General features: G+C 43.9%; 1 protein-coding gene across 1 annotated transcript; it reads right to left on the bottom strand.

Annotated features, from left to right (window-relative positions):
* Window positions 1-6,454: 6,454 nt before the first annotated feature.
* NGDN (neuroguidin) lies at window positions 6,455-14,338 on the bottom strand. The gene is made up of 11 exons (XM_025870307.2): window positions 14,263-14,338; window positions 13,871-13,930; window positions 13,187-13,258; window positions 9,605-9,742; window positions 9,199-9,283; window positions 9,063-9,115; window positions 8,500-8,623; window positions 8,239-8,407; window positions 7,329-7,485; window positions 7,127-7,184; window positions 6,455-6,667 (listed from the first exon to the last, which is right to left on the bottom strand). The coding sequence occupies exons 1-11, from the start codon at window positions 14,281-14,283 to the stop codon at window positions 6,648-6,650; spliced, it is 957 nt and encodes a 318-aa protein (XP_025726092.2). The 5' UTR covers window positions 14,284-14,338; the 3' UTR covers window positions 6,455-6,647.
* Window positions 14,339-14,558: the final 220 nt, after the last annotated feature.

Genomic DNA, 14,558 nt, shown 5'->3' with positions numbered 1-14,558 from the left:
TACCTGCCTCCATCAATATGCATGCCTTAGGAAGGTGGGAGAGGGAGGCAAATGAGGTTTTCACAGACACCTGCAAGGCCTGGAGAAAAAGCTACGGGTGTGGTGTTCTAGCCCCCATTTTCACTGAGGCTCCTTCCCGTGCTCTGTTAGGCAGGCAACTCTGCCTCTCTCCAATCTAGGAGGCAGCTTTGACCCACACATGCTAGGGAAGTGGGAGCCAGTCGCTCTGGGACAGCCACATATGGTACGGAAGATCTCCTCCTATGGGGAAATGAAGGAAGGATGTCCATCCGTAATTCCTAGGGCACACACAAGGCAAAGACTCAGCACCGTTGTCCAGAGAGTTGCTAGGATGCTATTCATCCAGAAAGATAATTCAGTAAGAGGAAAATTAGCCATCCTAGAAATGGGATAACCTTACAATCAACGACACTGCTTAGTTAGCTGAGGGGTTGTAACTGGTCACACAATGAGCAGTCTCCAGATAAAGTTAAGAAGCCAGGTGGGGTAAGAGCTAGGGTAGTGGTCTGATGCATTTGGGCTATATTCTGGAAAGACTACACAATAAAGGCAGCTATGGCTGAGAGAAAGACAGACATGGCAACCATGTCAACTTGGTTGAGATAAAGGAGATCCGGAATGGCAGGAGAAAGCAGCAGGCTACAAGAGCAAACTGAGGTCCCACAGCCAGAACTGTGCTCAGCAGGCAGCCAGAATACCCACCGAGCACGCATCACAGCTGTCCTGGCAAGAAGGACCTTCTCAAGACTCAAACGATCAGTAACAGGACATCTCCTAAGGGACCAGAGAACAGGTTTTAGAGCACGGTTTTCTTCCTGAGTCTTCAAATACAGGGTAACAAAAGCACGGCTATCCTTAGCAATCTAAACCATAAGTTTTTGTTTTTGCTAAAAATTTCATTTATTTGACAGAGAGAGATACGGTGAGAGAGGGAACATAAGCAGGGGGAGTGGGAGAGGGAGAAGCAGGCTTCCAGCTGAGCAGGGAGCACGATGCGGGGCTGGATCCCAGGACCCTGGGATCATGACCTGAGTTGAGGGCAGACACTTAACGACTGAGCCACCCAGGCGCCTCTAAACCAGAAGTTTTTGGATGAAGCCCTTATTATCTGAATTCTTGTAACTCCCTATCTCCCATTGTCCCAGCACATGGAATCAAATTCTGTGAATTCAGATAACACAGTATTCCCTTGCCAGCTGAGCCCTCATCCAAATCCAAACACTGAATAGATCTGGACAGCAAAGGATACCTTTACTTTCCCACTTCCATTCACTTCCCTCAGAGCCTTGTCACTCTCCTGACCTAGCCCTCGACACTGACTCCTCAGTTCCCCTCACCCTGCTCTCTTCTCACCCACTCTCATCCACAGCCGCTTTTCATTAGGAGAGTCATCTGTAAGATGCCAACAGTAGAAGAGATAAAGAAAAAGAAAGGGCGTAAGGAAGCGTGTAGATTTTAGATAGGGGTGGCTGATAGAAACCCTGCAGACAGAGAGGAGAGAGAGAAATAGAGAAAGCAAGAGAGCTGGAGCGGGGGGGAGGGGAAGATGCCATTGCGGAAAAAAGAGCGCCACAAAATTAATTTGAGGACGGGAACAGTAGAGGAGACGTTGGTGGAATAACAATCAGGCAGTAGAGGGCTGGGGAAAGGGGGAGGGCGCGGGGGGGTGGTGGGGGTGGTGGAGAGGAATGGTGTTGGGGAGGAGGGCCAACATGCTCAGCAACAGCAGCACCACCTATGGGCATGGCGAAAGGTTACAGACAGCAACAAAAGAGGCCCCCACCTGGGCACGGGGAGTCTGAAGTACGGGTGGGGAGGGAGAAGCTATGGCTTCTGCCCTTCTCGGTACCCAACACGCAGGCTAGAAGAATAAATTCTATATGGCTCTCTTGGGAAAAGAGGGACTTAACAAGGTAAGGGAGGGAGGACACAGAACTCCTGGCTTTTTCCATTCCAAGGGGGTTTCCCCCTCAGAATTCAGGCAGTAGAAAAGGGTATGAAAGGGAAGGAATGCCAGGTACTGAAAGGAACGTGTGTGCTGCTGCTTCTTTCATTAGCTTTACAAAGGATTTTATCTTTATTTCCAAGTGATTTCCTTTCCCCACTGGATGTTGGAGCACAGCTCCCTCCCTGGGGCAATGGATGCCCCTCACTCAGCTGCTTCCTCCCAGCAACGCCTTGAAACTCCCAACCATCATTAGAAACCCCCAGGGAGCCACCAAGCTCAGAGAAGGAAAAGGAAGGGTGTTCCCCCCACCACCACCACCACTAGTCAAACAGACCTAGGAGAGCCCGGGATGGAAAGAATGAAAGAGAGAACGCAAAAGCTCTGCAGAGGAAGGAGAGAGAGAAATGTGATCAGTGGTATTTGTTGTACTTCCAGGGAGGAGGATCCGTCACATTTTTAATAATAATAAATACATGAAGACAGATTTGCCAGCACTGCTCCAGTTCCTTGAAAGCGTGGGGGAGGGGAGCCAATGCAGCTGCAGCACAGACCACTATCCCCCCCTCCTCCCTTCCCCCATACGATGGGCTCAGTATTGCAGCAGCCTCCCCCTCCCCCTCTAACCGCAGTCCTCCCCATCACAGCCCACCCTTTCCCTGGTCCCTTCACACAGCTCTGCCTCTCCCTCCTCCACCTCTCTCCCTCTCTACTCCCCCCCAACCCCAGACTCTCTCTTTTCAGCACTGGTCCTCATTTAACACGGTCTTACTCCAGCTCTCAGAAACCCTAGTACCCACGGAGTCCACCCCCAATCCTGAGGCCCTGCTCTTTCCTACCAGGGCCCTTCAGGCTGTTGGCAATTTCCCCATATGACACCCCCACAGAACTAATCCAGTACATTTCAGCATTTCCTGGATTCCACCAAAAAGGGCTGGTTTTTCCCCCATTTTTATTTCAATGTGACCTCCTTTCTCACAACCTTAAATATAATGGCCATCAAATGTGCTTGTGTTCAGGGGGTGTCAGGGCCTCGGGACTAGGTGACTACTGCCACCTATTGACCCAAATTTGTTCAGGACAGACCTTTAATATACTTCTTACACAGCAATGCTCTGTTATTTCAAGAGCATCAATAGCTTAAACATGCGAAGGCACGGCTCTTGGGGCTTCTCTGAGACCCTCTCAACAATGAGATCAAAGAAATACAAAAGCAAGACTGGGCAGAGAGCCAGGGCAGTGATGCCTTTCTCCACACAGAGGCAGAAAGAAGAGGCTGAGCGTAAGAAATCATAGAGCAAGGTTAAGTCTCCTCAAGGGTCTGTAAGCAAAGAATAGGGGACAGAGTTCCTCTCAAGGGTTGTTTAAAATCTTGTGCATCACAATACAAATGACGTTACCAACAGAGAAGGCAGGAGTTCACGCACACGCTTCCATCAAGTTGGCCAAATCCTTGGATAAGTCTAAACATGGATCTGAGATTTACACACCTAACAGATTGCAGGGAGGATGGGGATACTCAGGACTGTGGCTCTCACTCAATCTGCTACCAATCAGAACTGGAGATTGGACAGATAAACTGGGCTCTGCAAAGTGGCAGATCTACACCATGCAGCTCTATGGATTGGTTTAGCTATGTACTTCCCACCTACCCAAGGCAAGCAACAAGATGGGAAAGCCTGAACTCTCCATGGTACTGAAAATGGACACAATCAGATCATCCCTTCCTTATAAACAAAATATATTTTTCTAATTAAAAAATATATCCATGAAGACTGCTGTGAACTCCTGACAGACATCTCCCCAAGCCTTCATAAAACTGTAACAAAAAAACAGGCAAAACCACGTCCTGGTCAAACCCGCTTCCTTCCCTCCTCAGATGAAAAAACTAAGCCAGAGAGAGACACTAAATTACTTGACTACAGCAAGGCCAAGACTCTCGTTACCATCACAAAACCGAACAGGGGCTCATGTGCACTAATGACAGACGTTACTTAGTGAACACTGGAAACGATCTGTTGTTAGCACTCCACTGAAGAAATGTGACAGTCATGTGGTCTGAACAATCAGAACAGAATCTATGCCTGTAGGAATAAAGGATAGAAGAAAAGTGAACAGCCATAAAGAAATGCCGAGATTCTAATTCTCAGTTCCCTTGCTCTACTACTGTAACAGTGGTTTTCAAACTACATTCTAAGGAGTTATAAAGGCTGCTTGGAGCTACTCAGAAATCTTGGGGAAAGCAGGCTATGAGAACAGAGGGCTCCAGGATCCTTCATCCCCACTTTAACTAAAGTAACTTCACTTATGCTTGTTTTACATATTGCGAATCCCAGTAAAACTTTGTCAACAGTGTTTCTCTAAATGGTATTTGATGACCCTGAGGCAAATATTCTCAGAAATTATTTAATATTTTGTTGGAAACCTCTTTCAAATAGTGCCTATGATCTAGAAAACCAGGGATAACAACATATCCTGGGATTAAAGACTGAATTGAATTAATGTAAGATCCACAGAGGTAGGGGCTTTTGTTCACTCAGTTCACTGGTATACCACCAAGAGGGCAGAACAGTATCTGGAACTTGTGGTTTCTTTGAAAGCAAGACCTTGAACAGAAATGTGGTAGTAGGGAAGGGGGAGCTAGAGGCTATAAACTACCTACCACTATTTTTAAAAAGGAAAAAAACAACCTGAAGACCTTCATGAACCCCAAGACACTTGAAGGCCTCCACACTCTGTTCTTCACGCACTGGTTGTCTAACTTATGAGCCATGTAACCTTGGGTAAATTGCCTAAGTGTATCAGTTTCCTCACTGGCAAAATATAGGTGGTATATAATTTGTAAGGATTATGTGTAAAGTGCTTAGCTCAGTACGTAACACAAAGTAAGGTCTTAAAAAAGAAAAAATACTTCCTTTCCCTTTGCAGTTCCCATAACCCCAAAATCTTAATAAATTAGAAACAAATGCAGTAGTTAGTCCTAAGAAGTCAATGTGGGAATGTGGTGGTCCTAAGTAAAGTGTTTTTGAACTGAACCTCCTGTCCAGTTAGTTCAGCAGAAAGGGAAAAGAATCTCTAAATCTGTTCTTCTGGCTCTTTGCCTAGATTCACTGGAACAAACAGGAGTATGAAGGTCCTGGGCAGGTCAGGCTCCCTCAGATCTGCCAAGGACTAAAAGATCAAGGCCCCAGAAATAAGCCCATCCTAGAGGGGTCTTGGAGATTCAGTCTAACACATTCATTTTTAAGCTGAGGAAAATTAAAGGCCAGGGATGTTAAGTGATCCGCCCAAGATCAGAGAATGAATAGGAGATAGTACTAGGTTTTCTACTTTTTTTTTTTTTTTAAAGATTTTATTTATTTAAGAGAGAGACAGACAGTGAGAGAGCATGAGAGGGTGGAGAGGGAGAAGCAGGCTCCCTCTGAGGGGGGAACCCATATGGGGCTCGATCCCAGGACTCTGGGGTCATGACCTGAGTCGATGGCAGACACTTAACAACTGAACCACCCAGGCGCCCGTCTCCTACTTTCTACCAGGCTACAGTTGACTAAACAGACCCCGCCCAGTTGGGCAGACCAGTATAAATCCAAATTCATAGGAACTCAGAATCAACAAGGATTTAGTGATGTAATAACCTAATTATACGCCTTCTTCATGACACTATCCAGGAATGCAGACACAAAACTAGGTCTTCATGAAATCCCAAGCCCTTATAAAAACTCCAAGGCCTGAAGGATCTCCCACCAACAGAGGTCGTTCTAGGGACAGAATATAAGATCTCAGATACATAATTCCTACCAGTCCCTTGACTTAGGCTGGTATTTCTGTGGGATTCTCATTCTTTTGGTCTTCAAGCTAAGAATATTCTATTTTTTGGCACTCCTCTGCGAGCTCTTTGTAAAAGGACTGGCCTTTACTGACTGGTAAACTGGGGCCTTAGTTGAGGGAGGGTCAAAAAGGCTACAAAACACAAGACTACACTGATTCTTCACTCTGCTATTCTCTCCAAATAAACTCTAACTCTGTAGCTGACCAAACATCAGCCCTATGTTTATACTATCTTAGAAGGAAAAGAAAAACATTCAGAAGTGGAGACAAGAGTAACTTGTGGACAAAGAAAGCTTCTATATAGCTTTTACTCCAGGCAAGCACCAAAGGAGGTTTCCTGAACCACTGATGCCACCTGGTGGCCAGCAAGACACATGAACAAAACAAAACCCACATACTTAAGATGACTTGAATTCAATTAAAACAAATCATACCCGAAATTTGGGCAATGTGGGTTGGAAGAGTTGATTACACTACTCTAATCTCCCAATATTTTTTGTTAAATAGCCAATTTACAGTTTCTGAGGAAAATATACTATCAAAGGAAACAGTATAAAGCCAAACTTCTCTCACTCCCCCTCCAAAATTTCATCTTTCCTTTTTTCCTTTTATCATCCTCTCACCAAAAATACCCCACACCCAGTGATTCCAGTCATACAATACATGTGCAAAGGGGCTTTAATTCATAAGTAAAATCAATTTTATTAATTAATTAGTTAATTTTATTAATAAAGATCTTTCCAAATATCCAGAGCAAACAATGAATTTCAAAGAAAAAAAAAACCTACATACAGTGATATTAGAAGTATCCCAGGATGACAACAAATATACATATAAATATGTACACCCATAATCACCGTCGCTTCCGAAAACCTGAAAGGAAGGGAAATCAAGAATGAGGCAAAGGACAGCTGGAGAGGCTGAGGGGACGGAAAAAAAAAAAGAACACCTAGAGAGAAGGGCTCAAGAAGGGTGGATCCCCTGGGCAGTACTCTCTGCATCCTCCCCGAACAAAAGACTACAAGTAGGAATGAAACTGAACCAGGATAACGGTTCCTTCAGGTGGCACTTCCACAGTTCTACTTATGGAGGCCTGAACACAAACTGTGGGATCTTAAGAGTTAGAATCCAGGTATCTTTTTTATGAATGATACTGATTTTCAACCTGACAAAGAAGAATAGCGAAGCCCACCTCTAAAGAGATCGACGCCCAGTAAGGAAGAGATACTAGGGGCGTTGGTGAGACCTCGGGCGGCAAACCCGGACAGCCGACGTGCCAATTTGTACTGCCCACCCTGCACTTCACCATCCAAGTCCTAGCCATGCACTGACCTTTTTTCTTCCGACCTTTCTTCGGTATCTTCTTCCGCTTCTTAACAGGATTTTGATCCTGGAGACAGATGGAGAAGTGAAGGAATGGTAGTGTACTTCCAAAGGTTAACATCCCTCCCCGCACTCTGCATGGTAACGAGCCCCACATCCATCTGGCTGAAATCCAGGAGGCTGTCTCCCACCACTGTACCCACCACCTTACCTCATCAAGATGAGGGGTTCCTCCTGTCAAAGCAGTGATGTCACTGAAGTGTGTGAGGGAATGGAGCTGTGAGCTCATGACACTGGCCCGTTTTCGCCGTCCTTTCTCACGTTTACTGACACTTAACCGCACCATCATGCTCTCCTCATAATTAATCCTGCCACAGAAACACAGACAATTTACATGTTTAGTCCACACACAGAAAGCTGCAGCCAAGAACCTGGGCCCCGGTATTTACTCACCCCCTGTTCATATAGTTCTCAAGAAATTTCACAGCAAGTCAATAGAGTAAGAGCAAACTAAATGTCTAATATTGAGCTTCCTCAACGAAATGTTCTTTATGCTAGAACTTCCCTCCTCCCTAGAAATGAACTCACAGCCCATCCACAAGAATACTTAAACTATTATTCTAGAAAACTCTTCTACTTCACTGTAACAAACAGGATTCCCTACATGGGCCCCTTCACTAAAATCTAACAACAGAGACTGTCGCCAAGGCAATATTGGTAAGTCTGTATTTGTGGTATAATTGCTTTTCTGTTTTTCTTCCCTGAACTTATCTAGCACACTCAATGCCATTATAAAAACCTGGCTTCACTGCCTTCTACACAGAAGTGAGAACTGTGATAGCAAAATACAGAATTTTTAAAGCCCCACAGGGTGGAACTGCACATATTCCTCTTCCTATAGCATTTGTTCAGCCTCAACAGTTAGGAAAAAGAAAACGTTCTTCCTCTAGTTCCTATTCTGTACTTAACAACCTTCATTCTTAGAAACCACCAGCCCATCTTCCACTCCACTTTCTCTACAATGTGAGTTCTCTTGGTACCAGACTTAATCACATTCATACAAAACGTAAGGACAGGCTTCAATGGCACAGAAAACAATTTCCAATTGCAAGGACTCAGACCTGTGTTGATCCTCCTGACTTTGGCGAGTAACATGAGGATGCCGAGCATCACGGATTTCCTCTGGAGCATCTGAGTACTGCTCCTTCAGTTCACGAATGACAGAGCTGCTCAATGCCCGTTTTTTGGCCCGTTCTAGGCGCTTCTTCTCCCGCTCAGCTTCTGTCTCATCTATGTGATAAAAATCCACAAGGGTTATCCCAGAACAGAGAAAAAGGTAAGAGAGACGCAATTTATGCTGAGGAGGCAGCAGTCAGTCGTACCATAATGTACTGGAACCAAGCGTGGTGGAACATATTTCTTAACTGTTCCTTTTGCAGATTTCTTCCCTGAAGCTTCAGACTGGCCTTCTTCTGCTTCATCTTCCTCCTCATCCTCAGAGCTCAACTACAAAAGGAACATAATGGGGGCGCCTAGGTGGCTCAGTCATTAAGTGTCTGCCTTCGGCTCAGGTCATGATCCCAGGGTCCTGGGATCAAGCCCCACATTGGGCTCCCTGCTCGGCGGGAAGCCTGCTTCTCCCTCTCCCACTCTCCCTGCTTGTGTTCCCTCTCTCGCTGTGTCTCTCTCTGTCAAATAAATAAAATCTTTAAAAAAAAAAGGAACATAATGCCCATAAACTTAGGAAGTGTTAAGACAATAAGAAAAACCAAAGCTGAAGTACGCTGGGGAGATGGGAATAGAAACAAAAGCAAGAAAGGAAAATCTCATACTCTACATTCTAAGGCACAAGAGTAATAAGAGAATCCCAGGAGATCCGGGATCACCACGAGGCTCATTCAGACTTAAGAGTCCTCAGGAAAACCAGGATAATGCAACTCCCTACCTTGCTCATCATATTGCAGGGATGAGGCTTAAAACGGAGTGGGTCGTTCTCACCTGAAATAAAAAACCCAAGAGATCTTACAAGATTTGGAAATTTATGACGGTCCCCACATAACCTTATAGTTTCTGCCACTTACTGAGGCTGCCTGTCGCTGCAGTCTTGACTAGTTTGTCAACTTGATACTTCAGTTTTTGGTCCAAGGGACGAAGCTTTTCCAAAACCTATAATGTGGTTAAATAGGATTACATACCCTTCTTTCAGTTTTTGGTCCAAGGGGTGAAGCTTTTCCAAAACCTATAATGTGGTTAAACAGGATTACATACCCTTCCCAAAATTAAACATACATCAGAGTTCTATACTAATTTGCCAGACAAAGCACCTAAAATATATACAAACTAGAGCAAATGAAGAAGAAAACAGTTTTTTCATTTGGTTTCCTCACTTAATCATTAAAACACCCACTTATATGAGAGCTATTGTGTGACAGTCCTAGAGTTCAGGCTTTGGAAATCTAGAACGCTAAGATGCCAAGTGCTTCATACCGTGCGAATCTCCACCAGTCTCAAAACTGCAGCATGTCCCTGAAGAGACCCTCCTGAGGCTTTGTCCAGGATGAGATGGGTCAAATCCATAAGGTACATGAGCAGTAGCTGGTCTTTTACCTCCAAGAGGCTGAGACCCTGAGGTGAATAAGAGAGTAAGAGATGCAAATTCAGTTTTAGCCAGAGAATCAGGAGGAGGGCCTAGGATAAACAGGATAATTTTTTCCAAGTTCAAGTTTTTCCCAATCAGTTCCTATACGGTATCTGGAACAGTCTCAAGGAAATGATTGTACCTAAAATGGTCACAGAGACAATTATATTAACATGAGAGAGGCAAACCTCTGAGAATTACTGGAAGACAGTAAGAACAGGAAAGTCAATAAAGTATCCCCCAAAATGACCATGGCAGGGTTTCTCAACCTCAGAGCCACTGACATTTGGGAATGGATAATTCTTTGTTGTGAAGGCTGTCTGGGACTTGAGGAGCATCCCTGGCCTCTACCCTTTAAGGGCCCTCCAAATTTTGATAATCAAAATGTCTCCATATAGTGCTGAATCTTAAATTAATTTAATCAAAAGTTATTGATTTTATCCCATACAATGGGTTTATGCAATACAGTTAAAAGCAATGATCTACATATACTGACATGGACTTAATCCCACGTCAAGACACTTTCTGCACTACAATATGGTTCCGATTAAGGCAGGGGAAATATGATGCACACATTTTATTTAATTAATTAATTAATTTAAAAGACTTTATTTATTAGAGAGAGAGAGAACGCACGCACGGGGAAGGAGAGAGGGAGAGGGAGCCTGGAGCCAGACATGGGGCTCAATCCTGGAAACCTGAGATCATGACCCGAACTGAAGTCAGATGTTTAACTGACTGAGCGACCCAAGCACCTCCACACATTTTAGAGAGAGAGAGAAATCTCGGGAAGATAACACACTATTAACAACTGCTACCCCTGGGGATCCAGATGAGGAAAAGGAAGAAATGGAGTGTGCACACTGTGAAAGTGTTTTCCCATCAAGCATTTACTACTTTTACAATAAAAGAAATTTCCAAACATGTATCCCAGTAGTTATCGCAGATTATGATTATACTATTTTTAAATTTTCTTCTTTGTGGCTTTATACATCTTCCAAACTTTCTAAAATTAAAAAACCCATTATATTTACAGTCAGGAAATCAAGCAAACGTTATAGAGGTTTATTCTTTTACGTGTAAGAAAGTAGACTTGTTATAGTTGTTAAAAAAAAAAACAACAACTCTGTGAGACATAAAATGGAACTGTAAAAGTCCACAGCCCTCGGAAGACCTATTTCAGAGAGGCTAAATATTCTGCCTACGGTTACAGAGTATTAGGAGTACAGCTGGGATTCAAACTCAGTCTGACTCTAACACCTAAGCCCTAGGTATCTTTAAACCAACATGTAAAGCTCTTGAGATCAGCACTACTGTGATAACAGGAGGAGGAGAAAAGATTTTAAAGACAAATTGTGTTTAAGTTTTGAATGAGGCACTTGGTAGTCAAACAATGGGTAAGTCACTTAACCTTATGACCCCAGTCTCCTCATCTGTAACATATACAATATTTCCTTCCTGCCCCAAAAAGTAATTATGAGGCTTAAATAAAATATGAAAGCACTCTGTAACTTGTAAAGCGCCTAGTAAGGTTTTGGTCCTGAGAGATAAGTTACTAAATATCTGTTCAATGAATAAACAAATATATAGTGATCTAATATAAGTTTTTTGGTGTGGTGTTTTTGTTTTGTTTTGGTAATGCGTCTCATGCTCTTCTGACTGCCAGCCAGGTGCCCCTATAGTGATCTAATAAATATGCTGGCAGCCCAGAACAAGTCAAGAATTTGAGAAGTAGGTTCTTTTGACGAGCTTGGACACTGTCAAGTTCAAACTGACTTATAAGCATGTAAGAAAAATAACAAAAAGAAAACACAAAGATAAAAAATATCAGAAAAAATAAAAATAGGTAAGAATGAAACTTGTTGATGAGATGCACAATGAGAAAAAAGGCAAAAAGAGACTAGATTAAAAATTCTATTAGCTATGGGGTGCCTGGTTGGCTCAGTCAGTGGAGCATGCAACTCTTGATCTCAGGGTTCTGAGGTCAAGCCCCACGTTGGGTGTAGAGATTACTTAAGAATAAAACCTTTAGGGGTGCCTGGGTGGCTCAGTTGGTTAAGTGTCTGCCTTTGGCTCAGCTCATGATCTCAGGGTCCTGGGATAGAGCCCCATGTCAGGCTCCCCACTCAGTGGGGAGTCTACTTCTCCCTCTCCCTCTGCCTCTTCCCTCCACTCGTGTACTCTCTCTCAAATCAGTAAACAATCTTAAAAAAAAAAAAAAAAGAATAAAATCTTCAACTGATCTCAGCTCAGGTCTTGATCTCAGGGTCATGAGTCCAAGCCCTGCTTTGGGCTCTACACTCCACTGGGTGTGGAGCCTACTTAAGGGAAAAAAAAATCCTTCAATGTTTCTTACTTAGCTACCATAATGATTTTCATACTTTTGTCGACCTATGGAATATTTTGCTTAAATATCTTAGGACCAAAGCTCAATACATAAAACAGTACGTAATACCACAGTTTTCCAGTTCAAGCAGGTATGAAGGACCCAGAACCCTCCTTCTAGACTGCTTCATATCCAATGATCCCTAAGAAGGTTCTACAAGACCTTAATTTGAAAACTACCATATTTCAATTTTTAAAAAAAGATTTTATTTATTTACTTGAGAGAGAGAGAGTGCGCAGCAGAGGGAGAGGGAGAAGCAGACTCCCTGCTGAGCAGGGAGCCCGATACAGGACTTGATCCCAGGTCCCCAGGATCATGACCTGAGCCAAAGGCAGACACTTAACTGACTGAGGTACCCAGGCGCCCTACCATATTTACTTTTAATATGCACACCGTTTTCGTATTTTAACATCTCTGAAGTCAGAATGTATCTTTTAATCAATGGAATCTTAATGTTATATCATAGATTAATGGGCAGCTTTTTTTTTTTTTAGTATACAACATAAGTGGTATGTCCCCAATTATCAGCATCTTAGATCAGATGAAATACGGTAGTAACTCCTCAGTTGGCCAACAAGACTCTTCACAGAGTGACTACTCTTCTAGTCTTATTTCCTACTCCCCATCCCACCCCCCAACACACTGTACACCCAACCACACTAAATGACCTCCTTTCCCAGCATATCACCATGCTTTCAGGTCTCTGTGCCTTTGTACATGCTGTTTCTTTCTGTCCCCTGGACTCTTATTTATTCCTCATAATCCTTCTCCTCTGAGAAGACTTCCCTGACTTCCTCTGCTCTCTGGCAGTTATTTAATCTCTCTCCTGGGCTTGCACAGCACTCATGACGACTCTGTGAAGTGACTGTTATTGCTTATACCTATTGCTTTGATCTGTCTTCTCCACTAGACTTCAGCACAGAAACTGAATCTTACTTATCTTTGAAGCTCCAACACTTAGGACATACAAGACACTCAATAAACCTATGATGAAAGAACTGCTGAGAACAAGTCAGGGGGTGCTAACTCTTCAAATATGTCTTACCTTCTCTGTAGGATAGGCTCTAGCTTGAACTTTTTTTGTCAGAGCTTGTATTTGTGCAGTTACAGCCATCACCTGAAATTAGTCCAAATAGAACAGCTGATGAGAATACACCTAGTCATCTCTGTGACCTATGAAGGGCAAAAACTAAACAGTGACACCTAAGAATCATCAGAAACATTGCCTAAAATGCAGCACTACCTTCTTTTCAGTTCTGGGAAAGTACAAGAGAGATGGTTTTTGATACTTCATCAACAAGTACAAAAAACTTTCCACCTCTTCTTAAAGCTACAGAAACCATCTTACCAAACCATGGGGGAAGGGACAGGAACTGGGCCAGTGGTGGTGGGGTGGTGCTGTACCTTTACCTGTACTGGTTGAACTTTCAACCAGTACACCTGGTACCTAAAGGGCAAATCACCACTTTTCCCAGCACTGGTTTCCTTAGCTTTAAGAATAAAGGAAATTCGTTCAGGTGACTTCTTTTTGGAGTTTTCTGTATTGCTTTGGATGCGAAATGAATTACTCTGAATTCTAGCCTGAAAAAGTTTTCATTAAGTCACTTGGCTCTCACAGTATTTGGTACCATTCAATACATGCCTTCAAACGACCAAAGTTCGGAGGTGAAGCACACAAAATCAAAGCCAATCCGTCACTAACCCGTCCCAAAGGAGTGACATGACTCACCTGCTCCTGAAGGTGTTTCAAAAGTGTGACGGCACTTGTCAGGTCCGACTCCAGCATCTCCTATGAGAGGGAGAATAAAGAAAAGCCCTTCTTTCCTCAGGATTATGAGAAGACGTGGGGGTGGAAAACCCTCCTCTCTCCTTCAGACACCCCAGACTTCCGACTTTCCCACTCCAGTACACACGCAGCCTCGCTTCACGGCCGGCCGGTCCTCCAGGTTTCTAGGAGGAGCGGTAGCTTCAGGCCCGTCGCCCTACTGCTGCTCTCACCCCGCTGTGCCAGGAAGGTTGCTTCCTTTCATCACTCCCTTCCCTCACGCCAATAAGCTGCCCTAAGCCGCTGAGGGTATAGGAAAAAAATCCCACAATAGCTACGCGAGGAAGCTAACTCACGGGACTCCTCGGCGCCTCCATCTTCACAAAGCCCGCCTCTTCCGGGGAGGTACTTTCTGAGCTAACGCTGCGCAACAGATTTGATAGACAACAGCCGCTGGCAAATCTAAGCCAATAGCAATAGTGATCTCTCACTTCCGCCCCGAACAGGATGTGCGGAAGGAGGAGCCACGTCCAGCCAATAGAATGGAAGAACTGACTAACTTCGTCAGATTTAGGGGGCGATCTAATGACGTGAAAATGCTCGTGGAAAGGAGCGCTTGATTAGTGGGTTGTATAGAATGTTTGGAGTTAAA

The sequence above is a fragment of the Callorhinus ursinus genome, unplaced genomic scaffold (assembly GCF_003265705.2).
Source record: "Callorhinus ursinus isolate GAN/ISIS: 27379988/994484 unplaced genomic scaffold, GSC_fseal_2.0 scaffold8, whole genome shotgun sequence".
In the NCBI taxonomy this organism is placed as follows: Eukaryota; Metazoa; Chordata; class Mammalia; order Carnivora; family Otariidae; genus Callorhinus; species Callorhinus ursinus.
The sequence above is the reverse complement of the archived record's forward strand: the minus strand, read 5'-3'. Positions and strand labels throughout refer to the sequence as shown.